General features: G+C 47.4%; 1 protein-coding gene across 1 annotated transcript in view; it reads left to right on the top strand.

Moving 5' to 3' along the window:
* The window catches only part of PTCH2 (patched 2), a 35432-nt gene extending 19371 nt beyond the window's left edge, over positions 1–16061 (top strand). Inside the window, exons 6-24 of the mRNA XM_069737995.1 lie at positions 3846–4041; positions 4131–4252; positions 4333–4480; positions 4838–4969; positions 5064–5219; positions 5308–5400; positions 5518–5643; positions 6056–6174; positions 6267–6672; positions 6760–7072; positions 7316–7458; positions 7776–7956; positions 8863–9143; positions 9226–9363; positions 9745–9887; positions 13552–13651; positions 13885–14160; positions 15010–15486; positions 15674–16061. Coding sequence (XP_069594096.1) covers positions 3846–4041; positions 4131–4252; positions 4333–4480; positions 4838–4969; positions 5064–5219; positions 5308–5400; positions 5518–5643; positions 6056–6174; positions 6267–6672; positions 6760–7072; positions 7316–7458; positions 7776–7956; positions 8863–9143; positions 9226–9363; positions 9745–9887; positions 13552–13651; positions 13885–14160; positions 15010–15486 — 3550 coding nt within the window. The 3' untranslated portion in view covers positions 15674–16061. The remainder of the gene's footprint in view (positions 1–3845; positions 4042–4130; positions 4253–4332; positions 4481–4837; positions 4970–5063; positions 5220–5307; positions 5401–5517; positions 5644–6055; positions 6175–6266; positions 6673–6759; positions 7073–7315; positions 7459–7775; positions 7957–8862; positions 9144–9225; positions 9364–9744; positions 9888–13551; positions 13652–13884; positions 14161–15009; positions 15487–15673) is intronic.
* Positions 16062–17367: the final 1306 nt, after the last annotated feature.

Genomic DNA, 17367 nt, shown 5'->3' with positions numbered 1-17367 from the left:
CTCTGTGCGATGCTCTGCAGGCCCGTATACTCTGTGCGATGCTCTGCAGGCCCGTATACTCTGTGCGATGCTCTGCAGGCCCGTATACTCTGTGCGATGCTCTGCAGGCCCGTATACTCTGTGCGATGCTCTGCAGGCCCGTATACTCTGTGCGATGCTCTGCAGGCCCGTATACTCTGTGCGATGCTCTGCAGGCCCGTATACTCTGTGCGATGCTCTGCAGGCCCGTATACTCTGTGCGATGCTCTGCAGGCCCGTATACTCTGTGCGATGCTCTGCAGGCCCGTATACTCTGTGCGATGCTCTGCAGGCCCGTATACTCTGTGCGATGCTCTGCAGGCCCGTATACTCTGTGCGATGCTCTGCAGGCCCGTATACTCTGTGCGATGCTCTGCAGGCCCGTATACTCTGTGCGATGCTCTGCAGGCCCGTATACTCTGTGCGATGCTCTGCAGGCCCGTATACTCTGTGCGATGCTCTGCAGGCCCGTATACTCTGTGCGATGCTCTGCAGGCCCGTATACTCTGTGCGATGCTCTGCAGGCCCGTATACTCTGTGCGATGCTCTGCAGGCCCGTATACTCTGTGCGATGCTCTGCAGGCCCGTATACTCTGTGCGATGCTCTGCAGGCCCGTATACTCTGTGCGATGCTCTGCAGGCCCGTATACTCTGTGCGATGCTCTGCAGGCCCGTATACTCTGTGCGATGCTCTGCAGGCCCGTATACTCTGTGCGATGCTCTGCAGGCCCGTACACTCTGTGCGATGCTCTGCAGGCCCGTACACTCTGTGCGATGCTCTGCAGGCCCGTACACTCTGTGCGATGCTCTGCAGGCCCGTACACTCTGTGCGATGCTCTGCAGGCCCGTACACTCTGTGCGATGCTCTGCTGGCCCGTACACTCTGTGCGATGCTCTGCTGGCCCGTACACTCTGTGCGATGCTCTGCAGGCCCGTACACTCTGTGCGATGCTCTGCAGGCCCGTACACTCTGTGCGATGCTCTGCAGGCCCGTACACTCTGTGCGATGCTCTGCAGGCCCGTACACTCTGTGCGATGCTCTGCAGGCCCGTACACTCTGTGCGATGCTCTGCAGGCCCGTACACTCTGTGCGATGCTCTGCTGGCCCGTATACTCTGTGCGATGCTCTGCTGGCCCGTATACTCTGTGCGATGCTCTGCAGGCCCGTATACTCTGTGCGATGCTCTGCAGGCCCGTATACTCTGTGCGATGCTCTGCAGGCCCGTATACTCTGTGCGATGCTCTGCAGGCCCGTATACTCTGTGCGATGCTCTGCAGGCCCGTATACTCTGTGCGATGCTCTGCAGGCCCGTATACTCTGTGCGATGCTCTGCAGGCCCGTATACTCTGTGCGATGCTCTGCAGGCCCGTATACTCTGTGCGATGCTCTGCAGGCCCGTATACTCTGTGCGATGCTCTGCAGGCCCGTATACTCTGTGCGATGCTCTGCAGGCCCGTATACTCTGTGCGATGCTCTGCAGGCCGCCGAGCCGCTGCTGCAGTTTCCGTCGGCGGTTTCGGCTCAGGCCTCTTCCGCTTCAGTTCAGCCTTGGGGATCGCTCCCTCTCTGTAAGGCAGAGTCAGAGGGAGAGGCTGCAGAACAAAGGAGCAGTAATGTGTGCAAAAAACAAAAGCGTTGAGTTGGCTTCAGTGAAGCAAAAAAAGGACGGATAAAGGGACTTCACTGTGGAAGCAACTGCCAGCCGCTTGGTATGTGGGAATCTGGGGGAATCAGCCTCGTTTCTGGCCAGATTTAATGAATTATTGCACTACCCCTCCCTCACCCACCAGAGCAATTCTCTGTGTGTTGTGTCCCTTCTCCGCTAATGTCCCCGTGGTGGAGCGGCGCCCTCCGGGGAGGACCACTTTGTATCTTTTTCTTGTGCAGATACAATCTGGACCTTCTCTTTCTAGATGCCCAATGGTTGGTGGCTCCCGGGTGGCTTTTTCCCTCTTTTCTCCCTGGTCCCGGAGTATTCTGCACTCAGGGATGTTTTGGTCCATGGAGAGGCAGTAAAATAAAGCTGCCCCCTCCACCTACCTCTCCTTTCCTTTCTCTACCTCCTCCTCCCTCTCCCTCTCTCCTCCCTCCCCCTCATTCACCTCCCTTTATCTGGGGGCTTGAGAAAACACAGAACTTGTTACGTGGGGTCATCACATCTTTTGGAGGGGTAAAAATGGTGAATTTCCCAGCATCCAAAGAGGGGATGCGAGGGACCCATAGCCTCTATATAAGCCAGTTGTTTGGGAGGCCCACAGATCCAAGTAGATGCCCTCTTTTCATGTGAGAATTTTCTTTGCTCGCTGTTAACCCATCGGTTGCTGGATTTCAAGTTCATTGGAGCTCGGAGACCCCCCCCCCCCAGAGAGGATCCAGCCGCCACATCTCTCAGGTTGTTGGCGCAGGGGCCTTCATCTGATTGGATGTTCCCATCTAATATGGCTCCTCGTAATCTACGCTCCTCAGCTAGAACCGATGGAAAACCTTGTCTAATTTAGACGTCCATGCACTTTGCTGTCAGTGGATTGTATTATCGGGGTATTCCTTGTATTCTGCTCACACAGCTGCGGTGCTCGTTACATTGACTCTTTTTTCCTTACACCGATACATTGCAATAAGTGAGCAGAACCAATCCGGAACACGATTTCTGCCAATGAACGTTTCCATTCACCAACAGCAAGCGGAGATCTTGGAAGAAGCGAAGCACAAAGCATATTGGAGATCCGCACACTATTCCTACACGGCTCCCGTCAGGCATCGCAGGGCTCATTCCTGGAGACGTTTCCCAGCATCCGGCTTTCCTCGGCCTCCCATGCTGCAGCCGTCGTTCCCCCCCCACCATCCCGACCACCTTCCCAGCATTTCTTGCAGGGATTCCCGGTCTATCAAGATGTTAGCGAGCTGCTGATAATTGCCCTGACTTGCGCTACGTGCTGATGAAATGGGAGTACACAGCTTTGTTCCCCTGTGTAACAGGATAATACATGCTCCTTTTTTTTTTTTTCTCCCTCTTAGCATCTGGCACGCCTCATCGGGTAAGGGGGGACGCAGACCCCAGATCTTAGAAGGGGGTGGGGAAAGCATCACTCATCAACTATTTCAATAGGTAGAAAAAAAAAATTAATATCAGTTTTTATTTCACCTTAAATTCCCTGCAACTTGTACGGTCTGCAACCAAGAGAACAAGTGTGAACGGGGCACTATAGGAGAGCCCGATGCATCCCGCTAGTAAGGTCTATGGTTATGCGCCCCAACTTGTGGCTTGTTGCAAAACTACAACTCCAGGCATAATGGGAGTTGTAGTAACTTTACAGCCGTAAGCTGGTGACACTGATCTACGTCATCTTCTAAGCTCCAGACACTAAAGCTGGGCATCCACATTAGACTTGTGTCATCCAAACCTGCCGATATCGACAGGCTCGGCCGACGGTGGTCTAATGTGTATGGGGGCATTGTCGGGAGAGATGTGGATCGGGCATGTCCGATTTCACACTGCCCTCCATGTTGTTCTCTATCAGATAAGTCACCATCCGACATGTCAGTCGGTGGCTTTCTCATAGAGCACATAGGAGCGCACAGCCGAGCGAGCGCTCCCGTGTATGGGAGAGTCAGCCGGACAGTCGTTCAGGCCAACAGCCTTCTATTGTGCACGGCCATCTTAATTCTCATCGCACCCATCAGCGCCCCCCGTAACCCATTGCCGTCAGCTTGTTGTACCCTTGAAAACTATCCAATACAGGACAATTCCCTCTCTTGTAAATGTTGCAGAAAATATTCTCAGATTTGCCATATGTAATAACATTTTTAATTCCTTTCTTATTTGCAGGGGGAGAAGAGACATTCAGTGGACAAACTTGGACCCCGTCCAATTGATGGAGGAGCTCAGCCAATTCACCAGCCTCGACGGCTTCAAAGAAATGCTGGACAAGGCCGAGGTGGGACAAGCGTATATGGAACGGCCTTGTCTCGACCCCACCGATTCCGAGTGTCCCGAAAGTTCTCCTAACAAGAAGTCACAAGAGGTTAGCAGCAATGTCATCTCCTAACGGAGCCACTTCTCCTGTAAGAGCCAGGATAATGTTCTAATACATACGTCCGTGTTCCATCGTAGACCCCAGACATTGTCGCCACACTTCAGAATGGCTGCCACGGCTTTTCCAAGAAGTTCATGTACTGGCAGAAGGAGCTGATTCTAGGTGGGATGTCCAGGGGGACCAACGGAGAGTTAAAGAGGTAAAGAACTGTTCTCTAAGCAGAGCCGGTCATTGCTCCGTGGCCGATCCCCCGATATTGACGTCTTTCTTTTCTCTTAGCGCTGAAGCTCTGCAGACCATGTACCTCCTAATGAGTCCGGGGCAGCTCTACGAACACTTCAAAGATGACTATGAAATCCATGACATCAACTGGAATGAGGAGAAGGCAGCCGCCATATTGGAGTCGTGGCAGCGAAAGCTTGTAGAGGTTTGTGACTTTTTTTTTTTTTACCTAATCCTATTTTCAGCTTGTGTCCATGGCTACAATAGGTCATTTTTCACTGATGGGGGTGGATTTACCTAGAGGAGCTGGAGGTCTCCAGAGACCAGGTGACCTCAACCAACCTCTGCCCTCTACGCCCCCAGCATCTGTAGTCATCGGTCTTTTGTTTAGAGAGGGGATTTGTTTGGTGGGGAAGGATAAGATAACAAGGAGAGAAGAGATCCAGTAATCTATATTATATACCCTGCGTTGGGGTCCTGCCATCACCTCCTCGTCCTCCTCACATGGTATAAACAGACTGTAGACAGAGGGTGATGAGAACAAAATGTCATCTGTTCACAGCAAGCGCAGCAGTCCATCCCGCAGAACTCCTCTCAGGACATCCATGCCTTCTCCACCACCACCCTGAATGATATCATGAAGTCCTTCTCTGATGTCAGCGTCATCCGTGTTGCCGGCGGGTACCTGCTGATGGTAAGGACTGACGCTTTCACCTTAGTGATTGATGAACATCCGTGATTTTGGCTTATAGGGAACAGGGTCAGTAAATCATCTCCTCTCCCCGCAGTTGGCCTATGCCTGCGTCACCATGCTTCGCTGGGATTGCTCCAAGTCTCAAGGAGCCGTGGGTCTGGCCGGCGTCCTCCTTGTGGCTCTCTCCGTGGCATCAGGACTGGGACTTTGCTCCCTTCTTGGCATCTCTTTCAACGCTGCAACAACCCAGGTAAATTAATAAATCCTTAGAACTTACTTTCATGCCGTGCAGCTCGTTGAACGCTCCTCACAATCCTATACAATGTTCCCTTTTGAAGGTGCTGCCATTTCTTGCACTTGGTATCGGTGTGGATGACATGTTCTTGCTGGCGCACGCTTTCACCGAGACTGGCCTGAGTACCCCATTAAAGGTGAGTGACCTCATTTACATCCATTAAAATAGTTCTCACCTTATAGACCACCCAGCGACGCTGTCACTCACATCCACATGTCTCATTTATGTTTTTTTTTTTTTTTTATTGTGGCAGGAAAGGACTGGCGAATGCCTGAGACGCACGGGCACAAGTGTGGCGCTGACATCCATCAATAACATGATTGCTTTTTTTATGGCGGCTTTGGTTCCAATCCCAGCATTGCGGGCGTTCTCCCTGCAGGTAATATTACCCACTTTATACAGTGAAACACGGTACCCTCCTCCTTTTATGTGCAGAGCATATAAGGGTCAAGGGGGTCCGAGCATCTCTGCACTACAATCCCAGTGACCCTGGAGGGTAGTGAAAGGCGAGATTGCATCAGATGTCTCTAATGGGAATTGTCCGAGCTGCTCAGGTGAAAGGTGACATCAGTACAATGGCCTTGGATACATTAAGATGTCACTTCCCTGGGGGCTGTCAGAGGGGGGTAAGGGGCTGGGAATTTCTGGGTGGTCTGTGAGATAAGGGTGGACTGGAGACTACAGGATGCTTCCACCTAATTATATACAACACCAAGTCTGGAATGTGAACTAAAGAAATGTTACGTAAGTGATGAGAATGATTGATCTCCCTACGCTTCTTCTTCTTTTAGGCTGCTATCGTGGTCGTCTTCAATTTTGCAATGGTTTTGCTTATATTTCCTGCCATTCTGAGCTTGGACCTCCAGCGTAGAGAAGATCAGAGGCTGGACATCCTCTGCTGCTTCTACAGGTAGATAGTAATTCATTTTGCATTACGTTATGATGGGTCAGGATGTTAATCTGATGATGAATGATTTATGACCCCCCGTTTCTTCTCTGTAGCCCGTGCTCCTCCAGAGTGATCCAGATTCAGCCTCAAGAAATGCCCGACGCTAACGACAATCACACTTACCATCCATCATCTTACGGGAACCCCACCATCACTACCAGCACCCATATCACTACCACCGTCCAGGCTTTCACCCAGTGTGACTCATCTGGGCACCATGTGGTCACCATCCTACCACCGACCTCCCAGATCTCCACCTCGCCCTCTGTCATTGTCCCCACTGTGGACCCTTTGGGGTCTCAGGTCTTCAGCCCCTCCAGCTCCACCCGAGATTTGCTGTCTCAAGTGAATGAAACGAAAGGAAGGCGCGAGTGCGTCCCTCTTCCGTTCCTGAAGTGGAGCCTGTCCGAATTTGCCCGTGAGAAGTACGCGCCTTTACTGCTGAAGCCTGAAATGAAGGTGAGTTATGCAGCCAAATGATCATTTAGATGTGGCGAAACCTGAAGATTTTCCTGTACTGAGGTCTTTGTTGTTTTTTTTTTTTAGGGAATCGTGGTCGCTCTCTTCATGGCCCTTTTAGGTCTCGGCTTGTATGGAACCACCATGGTTCATGATGGCCTCTATCTGACGGACATCGTTCCTCGAGAGACCAAGGAATACAACTTTATCTCCGCTCAGTTCAAATACTTCTCCTTCTACAACATGTTCATTGTTACAAAGGGAGGCTTCGATTACCCCAAGGTTCAGACGTCCTTGTACGAACTTCACGAGTCCTTTGGCTCCGTCAAGTACGTTGTTCGAGAGGAAGGAAGAGACTTACCTAAAATGTGGCTGCATTATTTCCAGGAGTGGCTGAGAGGTGAGGACGAACCCAAACCTATCATGATGCACATGGGAAGGTCGCTGCACATGGTGGGAGCACCAGGGACTGTTTATGGTAGTAATGGAGCCCCGTGACCTGATCAGAGCCGTTACCTTTATGTGAAAGTGAATGTCAGGAATTCACAGGAATTTTTAAAGGGGGCTTTTGTCTTTGTTTCTGTTTTGTTTTTGTTTTTTCCGCCAAGTAAATTTATAGTAAATTTTCCTTCCCTTCCAACAGGCCTCCAGGATTCTTTCGATAAGGATTGGCAGTCTGGCCGCATCACACAGGATAATTACCGTAACGGCACCGAAGATGGCATCCTGGGTTATAAACTCCTCATCCAGACAGGAAACAAGAAGGATCCCTTTAATATTGATCAGGTAGATTTTTATTTTTTTTTAGAGGCCCCTTACACAATTAATAGCTGTGATCAACCGTCAGCGATCTCTGCCGACTCCTGCGTCTTTTACTCCTCTGTCGTTGGCTCATCTCGCCCGAGAACAAAATTGGACATACCTAATCTTTAACTCCCCCGAGATCATCTGTTGGGGGAGAGTCGGGAAGCCCCCAGTACTCATTAGTCTGTCGGATGACATTGTCGGGTTTTTGCCCTCATTGGTCTAATGTGTAAATTTCACAGACTTGTAAGTAAATTTGTGTTCTCTTAATACATTGTTATGTTGTTTCCCCTGCACAGCTGACTAGTCGGCGACTGGTGGACGAGAACGGCCTCATTCCTCAGGATGCTTTTTATATCTACCTGACGGTCTGGGTCAGCAATGATCCCCTGGGCTATGCCGCATCTCAGGCCAATTTTTACCCTCAACCTCCAGAATGGATCCACGATCGATACGACACCACTGGGGAAAATCTGAGAAGTGAGTTTATATCCTTGCGCTTATATCCCATCATGTGAACGCAGTCAGTCCCTGAGGCATGCGGCTCACAGCGCCTCGTCCCCCAGTGATGTCTATAGGTACCGTCACACTTAGCGACGCTGCAGCGATACCGACAACGATCCGGATCGCTGCAGCGTCGCTGTTTGGTCGCTGGAGAGCTGTCACACAGACAGCTCTCCAGCGACCAACGATCCCGAGGTCCCCGGTAACCAGGGTAAACATCGGGTAACTAAGCGCAGGGCCGCGCTTAGTAACCCGATGTTTACCCTGGTTACCAGCGTAAAAAAACAAACAGTACATACTTACATTCAGCTGTCTGTCCCTTGCCGTCTGGTTCCTGCACTGACTGCTGGCCGTAAAGTGAAAGTGAAAGCACAGCACAGCGATGAGTCACACAGCGGTGACTCACCGCTGTGGCTGTGCTCTGCTTTCACTTTACGGCCAGCAGTCAGTGCAGGAACCAGACGGCAAGGGACAGACAGCTGAATGTAAGTATGTACTGTTTGTTTTTTTACGCTGGTAACCAGGGTAAACATCGGGTTACTAAGCGCGGCCCTGCGCTTAGTTACCCGATGTTTACCCTGGTTACCAGTGAAGACATCGCTGAATCGGTGTCACACACGCCGATTCAGCGATGTCTGCGGGGAGTCCAGCGACCAAATAAAGTTCTGGACTTTCTTCCCCGACCAGCGACAGCACAGCAGGGGCCTGATCGCTGCTGCCTGTCACACTGGACGATATCGCTAGCGAGGACGCTGCAACGTCACGGATCGCTAGCGATATCGTCTAGTGTGACAGTACCTTATGGCTCTTAGCTAATGGGTAGATGTAACCTGTCATCTTTGTGAAAATGTAAATATCACTTTTCTCCTCTTTCCTCCCCAGTTTCAGCAGCAGAACCTATTGAATTTGCCCAGTTTCCCTTCTACCTGAACGGTTTACGCCAGACGTCTGATTTCATCGAAGCCATTGAGAGCGTGCGCTCGGTGTGTAAGGAGTTTGCTGATCAGGGGGTGTACAGCTACCCCAGTGGTTACCCCTTCCTCTTCTGGGAGCAGTACATCGGTCTGCGTCACTGGTTCCTCCTGGCGATCAGCATCGTCCTGGCATGTACATTTCTGGTGTGCGCCCTCCTCCTGCTGAATCCATGGACTGCCGGAATCATTGTAAGAGCCAGTAATAATGCCGAGCTATCAGAACGAGGCGCCACCACCACAGGACTAACCTGTCCCTCATTTTGTACTCTAGGTTTTTATCTTGGCTATGATGACGGTGGAGTTGTTTGGCATCATGGGACTGATTGGCATCAAGCTCAGCGCCATCCCTGTTGTAATCCTCATCGCCTCCGTTGGCATCGGCGTAGAGTTCACCGTTCACGTGGCATTGGTGAGTCGCCGGCTCAACCATTTGTGTTACTATTCTAGATTGTGAGCTCCGTCAGGGACAGCGATGATAATGTGTGCAAACTATAAAGCTCTGCGGATATGTTAGCGCTATATAAAAATAATTATTATTATTATATTACTATTAGTGTCGATCAAAGGATGGAACAGACAGTAGGATGACTATAATTAGGTTGCGTTCTCTCGTTGCCAAATTGTGGGAAAACCTGGAGAGTTTTTGCCGTAATTTTGAAAAATCATAGCAAAAAAATCAATACGGTTTTACTGTGTTTCAATAGGTGTGAATAAAGCCATGGAAGATATTTAGGACTTTTTTTAAATTATTTATTTCTTTAAATTAATCCTATATTTATTTTTCCTGCAGGGATTTCTCACTGCTATTGGTGACCGGAACCAGCGCTCTGTACTCGCCCTCGAACATATGTTTGCCCCAGTTCTGGATGGCGCCATTTCCACTCTTCTCGGGGTGCTGATGCTGGCAGGTTCCGAGTTCGACTTTATTTTAAGGTACAGTTCCGTTCTAGTGTCAGATGGATTTATTGTTATTATACAGCTTTACTATCACTCTGCCTCCTACCATGCTGAGTCAATATCGGGTTTTTCCTGTAACATCTAAAGCCCTTTAAAGAGGCCTACGCCTTATTTTAATTTATTTTTTTAAAATTTACATTGTGTGATGAGATGTCCTGCAGATCGGTGGGGGTCCTGTTCTGAGACCCCCACTGATTGCTCAAAACACCTGTCTGATGTTGGCTGTTAAGGAGCACCTTGATCATTGTAGGGGGCTCATAGATTTTTTTATTGAGCCCATATACAGCTCCATGTGCACGCTCAGGAGATGCTGCACACACAAGTGTTTTGAGTGGTCGATGGGGTTTTCAGAACCCGGACCCTCACCGATCTGTTGTGCTTTTCAGCAGTAACCCCAATCACAAATCTAAGATGCAATTTTTCCGTAGGAGCCTACCATCCACGTATCTTTCATATGTGAACTCTCCCTAAGGTTAGGGTCACACCAGCGTATATTCACTTATCCGAGAGAATTGGACACATTATTCTATGATCAGATTTACTTGGATGAAGAGAAGATGGGGAAAAAAAAAGTCTCCATCTTCTCCATTGTGTCCCTGGAAATCGCACCGCACTCAGATATCATCCGAGTGCAGTCCAATATTTTCCACAGACTCATTCATTTGCATGGCCGAGTGCGATGCAATAATCGTATCCAACTCAGCCATGCTGCAATTTTTTTTACCTTGGCCTGGCTCAGTCCAAGAAAAATATCAGACATGTACACGGCCCCATAGAATAACATTTGTCCGAGTGTGATTAGATGTTTTGTTGTAACACACTTGCACCGAAAATACGAACAATTGCACGAGCCCTAAGGGTGTGTCCATACTACGGGGTTTTTTTTTGACAGCAGTCAAAAACGTTAAGCTGTTTCAGGAATCGCTCCTTTTCTCCGGAGTTTTCTAATCCTGAAGCTTGTCTCTATTTTAGTGTTTTTTTGTCATTTCCTTGGGGTATGTCCAATGTTTATGGACCGCAGGTGTTTGTTTTTTTAAAGTTTTCTCAGCATTTTTGCACAATATTTTGCACTGCCATTTTTCAGACATCTTTTTAAACCTTCCCATTGACTTATATTGTAAAGTATAGAGCGTCATCAAAGGCTTGAAGAATGGTCAGGCCACTTCTTGTAACAGTGTTTCCTTAGCGCTTTGTCAGGGGGGTTTTGGCATGGACCCACCTGAAAAAGACATCGTGTGCACAGACCCTAAGGCTATGTGCACACGTTGCAGATTCGTGTGCGGATTTTTCCACACCATTTTTGCAAAATCCGCAGGTAAAATGCACTGCAGATTTACCGCCGTTTTTGTGCGAAATCCGCTCAAAGAATTGACATGCTGCAGAAAATACAACGCCGCGTTTCCACACGGTATTTTCCGCAGCATGTGCACTGCGGATTTCGTTTTCCATACATTTACATGGTGCTGTACAACGCATGGAAAACTGCTGCGAATCCGCAGCAGCCAATCCGCTGCAGATCCGCAGCAAAGTCCACAACGTGTGCGCATAGCCTAAGGCCGAATTGTCAGAAAAAACCAAATTACCAATAACCAAGGTCTACTAATAAACAAGAAAAAAACCAAAAAACTGACGCAAGACCTAAAACAATAAATTTTAATATAATAATTAAAAAAGACCAAAAAGCAAAAAATATCATAAAGACCAGTAGGAGGGATCCTACGGGAAAAAGGGGCTCTGGTATGCAGGACAATACCAGACAAAAAATAATACCAATGTACAGGAAAGGGCTAGGGAAGATAGAAGTGCCTAGCCCTACTCAATTCCCTTCCTGACAGCGGAGGTTGGCACCCTGGGATACGATATGGCGCCCCCGCTCAACGTAGACTGTCCCTAAAGTCCCTAAAAAGGAATCCCTCAAAAAAAGCCACCACCAACAATAACACCACAAAAAAGAAAAAGAAGAAAAAGTGAATAAAATCTAAATGCTGCTAGATGCTGGCTATAGAAAACAATGATAGCTAGAATCAGCTAATATTAATAGACTCTGGCATATAGTGTGAGCTAGAGAGTGTGCGGACAAAACTATGGCAAGTATAGTAACACGTATTCGAAGATGTTAGACCCCACACAACCTTTTATAGTGCGTAGTTAGAGCTGTTAGACACCACAAAACCTCATATTGTTTATGATAGTGGTACTGAAAACGCAAAATAGCTGGTACATCATAGGTATACGTGAGTTATAGTACCCTAATAGAAACACCACAATATAGAGGCGTAAATAACGAGGTTGGTATTGTTGTCGTACTTTCAAAACTTATATGGTACTTAGATAGATCAGTAATCAGTAGACAATAGAGGTCTGGTGGGATCACCACCAGGCAGAATATAAAGAGATAGGTGTACTTTCCACGTTTACCATAAATACCTCTCGTAGTACCATAGCTCTAATACAACTCTGAGGCCGAATTGTCACAGATTCAGGGAGCGGCCATGGGACTCTTGACCCGAACTCAGCAGCCACATAGGCATATAGGATGCCGCCAAGTCAAGGTCAGAACCCCCGAGTCCGCTCCGTGCATCGCTCTGTATTCGCACCGCAATGTGTGAATATTGCCTGAGAGTGTTTCAGCGTCTGTCCCTTTAGACTTCTGTATTTTTGCATTTTTTTAAAAAATCTGCAAATATTCACATTCAGCCATAAAGAGGTTAACAGAAGAAACCCTCCGCAGAGGTTTGACGTAGTTTGGACTTGGGGTCAGGGGCTGAGCTGGCAGGAGATTACAGCCCAGTGTGTGGCCCCCCGAAAAGACGCAGTGTCTGAATCCGATCCAAGAGCCTTCGTCTGCCTGGGAGGTCTTGTTTAGAAGAGCGAGGAGGAGGGAGCGGAGCAGCAAGTCCTGACGGATCAGGAACCAGCACAGCGATCCCTCCTGTAAACAGACATTCTGCGCACAGTTTGGTGTAAACAGCTGAAGTCGCTCAGAGATCGGTCTCCATCCCCCCCAAACTCCTAAACTAAACACTCAATGAGAGCAGAGATTACTGCACCCAACATAAACACCACTTCTAAGAACTCTGCTGATTCACATCTTGGAGCAGTGGCCACTTAACCCTTCCTCTGCCGGCGTCGCGCTCCCCCACGAGGACCACCAAGGTCTTTTTTTTTTTTTTTTTATGCGGTGTTAAAGCTTCCATTAAGGTCCAGACAGACCTCGTTCTTGGCACGGGGACAAGTGACCCAGTTCTGCTCACGTCACTTTTATTCTGTGCCAAGAACGCTCTCCGTGCATCTAGCCTGCGCTCTCACGCTGTGTGTGACACTCTCCCATCCCCCCCATTCCTGTGGGTCAGAATGCAGGTTGTAATGGATGGATATGGGGGAAGGGAGGGCGAGTTCAGGAAGCCAGGGCACCCCCACTGACCGGGAAGGAATCCCCCGGGCTGCAGCAGGCTCCTATGCTCTGACTTCGTCAGACTGGCCCTTTAAAAGTCCGGCGCAGCCCGTGCAGAAACCACTTCTGCTTGCTGGGAGTTGTAGTTTACAAATGAAACGTGTTGCTCTGTTATAATAAAAAAATAAAAACTAAATTGCATTTCTACAAGGGACCCTTCGTGATGATGTCCCCTCTTTTCCTCAGGTATTTCTTTGCTGTGCTCACGATTCTTACCGTCCTGGGGCTGCTGAATGGACTGGTTCTGCTCCCGGTGCTGCTGTCTCTGATCGGACCGCCGGCTGAGGTGAGCCCTGCTATGAGATATTCAGACATCCGTACAAATCAGTCTGAAATCAGACCGCAATACACGGACTGGCCGCCCATATATTACTATGCTGGGAGAGCCGCCGGCCAGTCCGTGCATTGAGGTCCGATCTTTTGCCGATTCATACGGATGACTGAATGCGCCTTAGCGATAAATTGCCAACCTTCCGTCATCTGTGCGATTATGGACTTAGCAATATTTCTCATCCATAGGTGACCCCTGCAGACAACGGTAACTGCCTCCCCACCCCCACACCAGAGCCCCCGCATCTCAACCACCACGCCTTCTACATGCAACACAAAGCCGGAGGACGAGGGGGATTCAGTGACCCCGAGGACTCCTCAGAATACTACTCTGAGACCACCGCAACATCAGGGATAGAGGAAGATGATCCTCAACTATATGAGCGCAGTCCGTATATCATCCCCCCAAAACCATCACACATCCTGCTGGAAGCAAGCAAGAGCCCCTCCTATCCCAAAATCATGGTAAGTTCTCCTGAGACTAAAACATTCGGAAAACAGAGTAAAAGAACTGCGATAGAACAGCACCACCTAGTGGCCATTCTCTGAAGAAAAATCATTGCAAATATGTAAAATATAGAAGAAAACCCATTGTAAACATATAATAGAAGAGCGTCACCTAGTGTCCATTCTCTAGAGAAAAACCCTTGCAAACATGTAATAGAAGAGCGCTACCTAGTGGCCATTCTCTAGAGAAAAACTCTTGCAAACATGTAATAGAAGTGCGCCACCTAGTGGCCATTCTCTAGAGAAAAACTCTTGCAAACATATAATAGAAGAGCGCCACCTAGTGGCCATTCTCTAGAGAAAAACTCTTGCAAACATATAATAGAAGAGCGCCACCTAGTGGCCATTCTCTAGAGAAAAACTCTTGCAAACATGTAATAGAAGAGCGCCACCTAGTGGCCATTCTCTAGAGAAAAACCCTTGCAAACATGTAATAGCAGAGCGTCACCTAGTGGCCATTCTCTAGAGAAAAACTCTTGCAAACATGTAATAGAAGAGCGTCACCTAGTGGCCATTCCCTAGAGAAAAACCCTTACAAACATGTAATAGAAGAGCGCCACCTAGTGGCCATTCTCTAGCGAAAAACTCTTGCAAACATGTAATAGAAGAGCGTCACCTAGTGGCCACTCTAGAGAAAACCCTTACAAACATGTAAAATATAGAAGAAAACCCATTGCAAACATATAATAGAAGAGCGCTACCTAGTGGCCATTCTCTAACTAAAAACCCTTGCAAACATGTAAAATATATTTTACAAGTATAAATGAGATCAGAAAATTAAAATTATGTTATTTCTATGTTTTATAGCTGGTAAAACCTCGCAAGGGAAGCCAAGAAGAAGTCCTTCAGGACGAAGCAGATCCGACTCTACAGGACGTAACCCGGAACAGTAGTCAGGATTGTAAGGACTCTCAGGAGCCTAAAGACTGGAGGAAGTGTAACCAGGGGTCTGCATGGGCTAAGCAGCCCCCCAATTACAGGATTCAGTACGGCAGTAGACCTCAGGGTCACAGAACTACACCTCCAGCCTACTGTACAAAGGTGACAGGACCCAGCGGCTCCATCACCACCGTCACAGCTACGGCCTCGGTGACTGTCGCGGTTCATCCGAACTTGCCAGGAGCCGTGCGGGCGTACAGCCACGAGGCCTATGAGGACAGCGATACGGACCACACAGAACACAGGCCCAAATGGGTCAGGAGTAAAAACCGGCACCCGGAAGTGTTTGAGCTGGAGGATCTGGAGCAGAAGCGAAGCACAGAGCGATCGTCCATTGTGCGCTAGGTCAGTATATGGAGGCAGGAGACATACTGCCATCAGGTGGTTGTCGGTGGTACTGCAGTCATCACTTGTGACTATTGCTACCATCAGAAGCAGATTATCTGCCGACTAGATTCACCCAGAAGAATCGCATAAAATAAAAATACAACAACCACAAGTTTAATACTTTTTTTTCCCCCTTCTTTTTCAGAAAAGCATCCACTTCCAGAACTTGCATCTTTGTACATTAGCCCCGACCCCCGGAGCCATCTACAAGGAGAGAAGAGAATACTAATAAGATTAGATCAATCAAGTATTAGAGACTGTGACCACAACTTCTATTTAATAAGCTGATAGTGTACTGTAGATGCGGGGGAGGGGAGAGACCCCCTCAAGCCTTGCCCGGACCCCCTCCTCCCATCCAACCTTTTATGTCGCCTGCAAATCAGACTCGCCAGTTTTGCTGCTATGTGTTAACTCCTTTATTGCTGGAGTCTTTTTTTTTTTGTTATTTTTTAAACGCAGTGGTTTTTTTCACTTTGGGAAATTGGAAGAAAATGTTAAAAGGAAAAACAAAGCAAAGCACTTTCCTTCCCTGTAAAAAAAAAATAATCAGATTTCTCTACTCGATGTTCGTTCCTCGGCATCAGGATCCGAAACTTGCTGTCGTTTCGGATACAGTGCATCTATGCAACATATTCCCACCCATTGTCTTTTTTATCCTTAAAGTTGGTTACAAATGTCTCAGAAGTCAATGAAAAATATATTTTGGAGCTTTAAATTGTCACCTAAGTTGACACTAAGGTTTTTTTTTTTTTTTTTGGAACAGATCCGCTCCAAAGTCCTCCTTGAAAGTTCTTCCCATTCATTTCTATGGGAAATCCACTTTGCTATTCATATGAAAAGTTTTTGGAACTATTTATTTTTTCCTGAAGAAGTTTTGAAAAATTCCTGGTGGGGGGCAAAAAAAAAGTGAAAGTCACCATGAAGGATCCTGATGGAATAAGCTCTAAATTTGACACTAGCCAATCAAAAAAACTAAAAAAAAATTTCCAAACTGTTTCAGGAAAAGAAAAACTCCTCCAAAAATGAGTTTGTTTTTTTTTATTTTTTTCAGATTTATTTTTATTTATTTTTTTCTTTGATCTATTCCAAAAATCCTCCTAAAAAAAGTTGGAAATCACTTCCTATTAATTTCTATGGGAAATCCCAAATTGCTGCTCACATGAGGAGTTTTTTCATCGTCTGATGGGGGGGGGGATTCATTTTTATCTATTTTTTTTTATTATTATTATTTTAAACAGATCCTGAGGTTATCTGTTACAAATTAGGCATTTTGATTTTAAGAAAAAAAAAATCAAGAGCAAAAAAAGAGTAAAAATTATCCAAAAAAGGAGCAGATTAGTCAATGTTACATCTGACTGATATGGAGCTGGCGAGATTTATTAAAAACCTCACGCCTCAATTAAAAAGCAAGCTCCAAATAAGCTATTTTTTTTCCTCCAAGCCAAAAAAATAAAATCGGAGGGTCCAACATTGGTAAAATTCGCCCCCGCCTCCAGCAATATCAGATACAGAGCTCTTCTCCGGATTCTGTCTCCCCCCCGATCCTTTCCCCCCAGAACTTGTAGCACTGCAGAATCTCAATAACTACATGACTAATTAACCTCTTAATGCCTTCACTGCCAGAATGTTGTCCAGCACTAAAGTGGTTAATCCCCACTTTGTCTTCGCTGTGAATGATGGAACCGTTATAAATGTCTCTATATAAATATATAGGATTATATATATATAAATGGCCTGTCCTTTATAGGACATTGTTATATTTGTCCCGCTTCAGGGACCTCTATAGTATTCTGGTGTTTGTTAATTAATATAATAATTATTATTGTTATTATTAGCGTG

Source organism: Ranitomeya imitator, chromosome 8 (assembly GCF_032444005.1).
Source record: "Ranitomeya imitator isolate aRanImi1 chromosome 8, aRanImi1.pri, whole genome shotgun sequence".
Classification (NCBI taxonomy): domain Eukaryota; kingdom Metazoa; phylum Chordata; class Amphibia; order Anura; family Dendrobatidae; genus Ranitomeya; species Ranitomeya imitator.
Note: the sequence above shows the minus strand (reverse complement) of the source record. Positions and strands in the feature narration are given on the sequence as shown.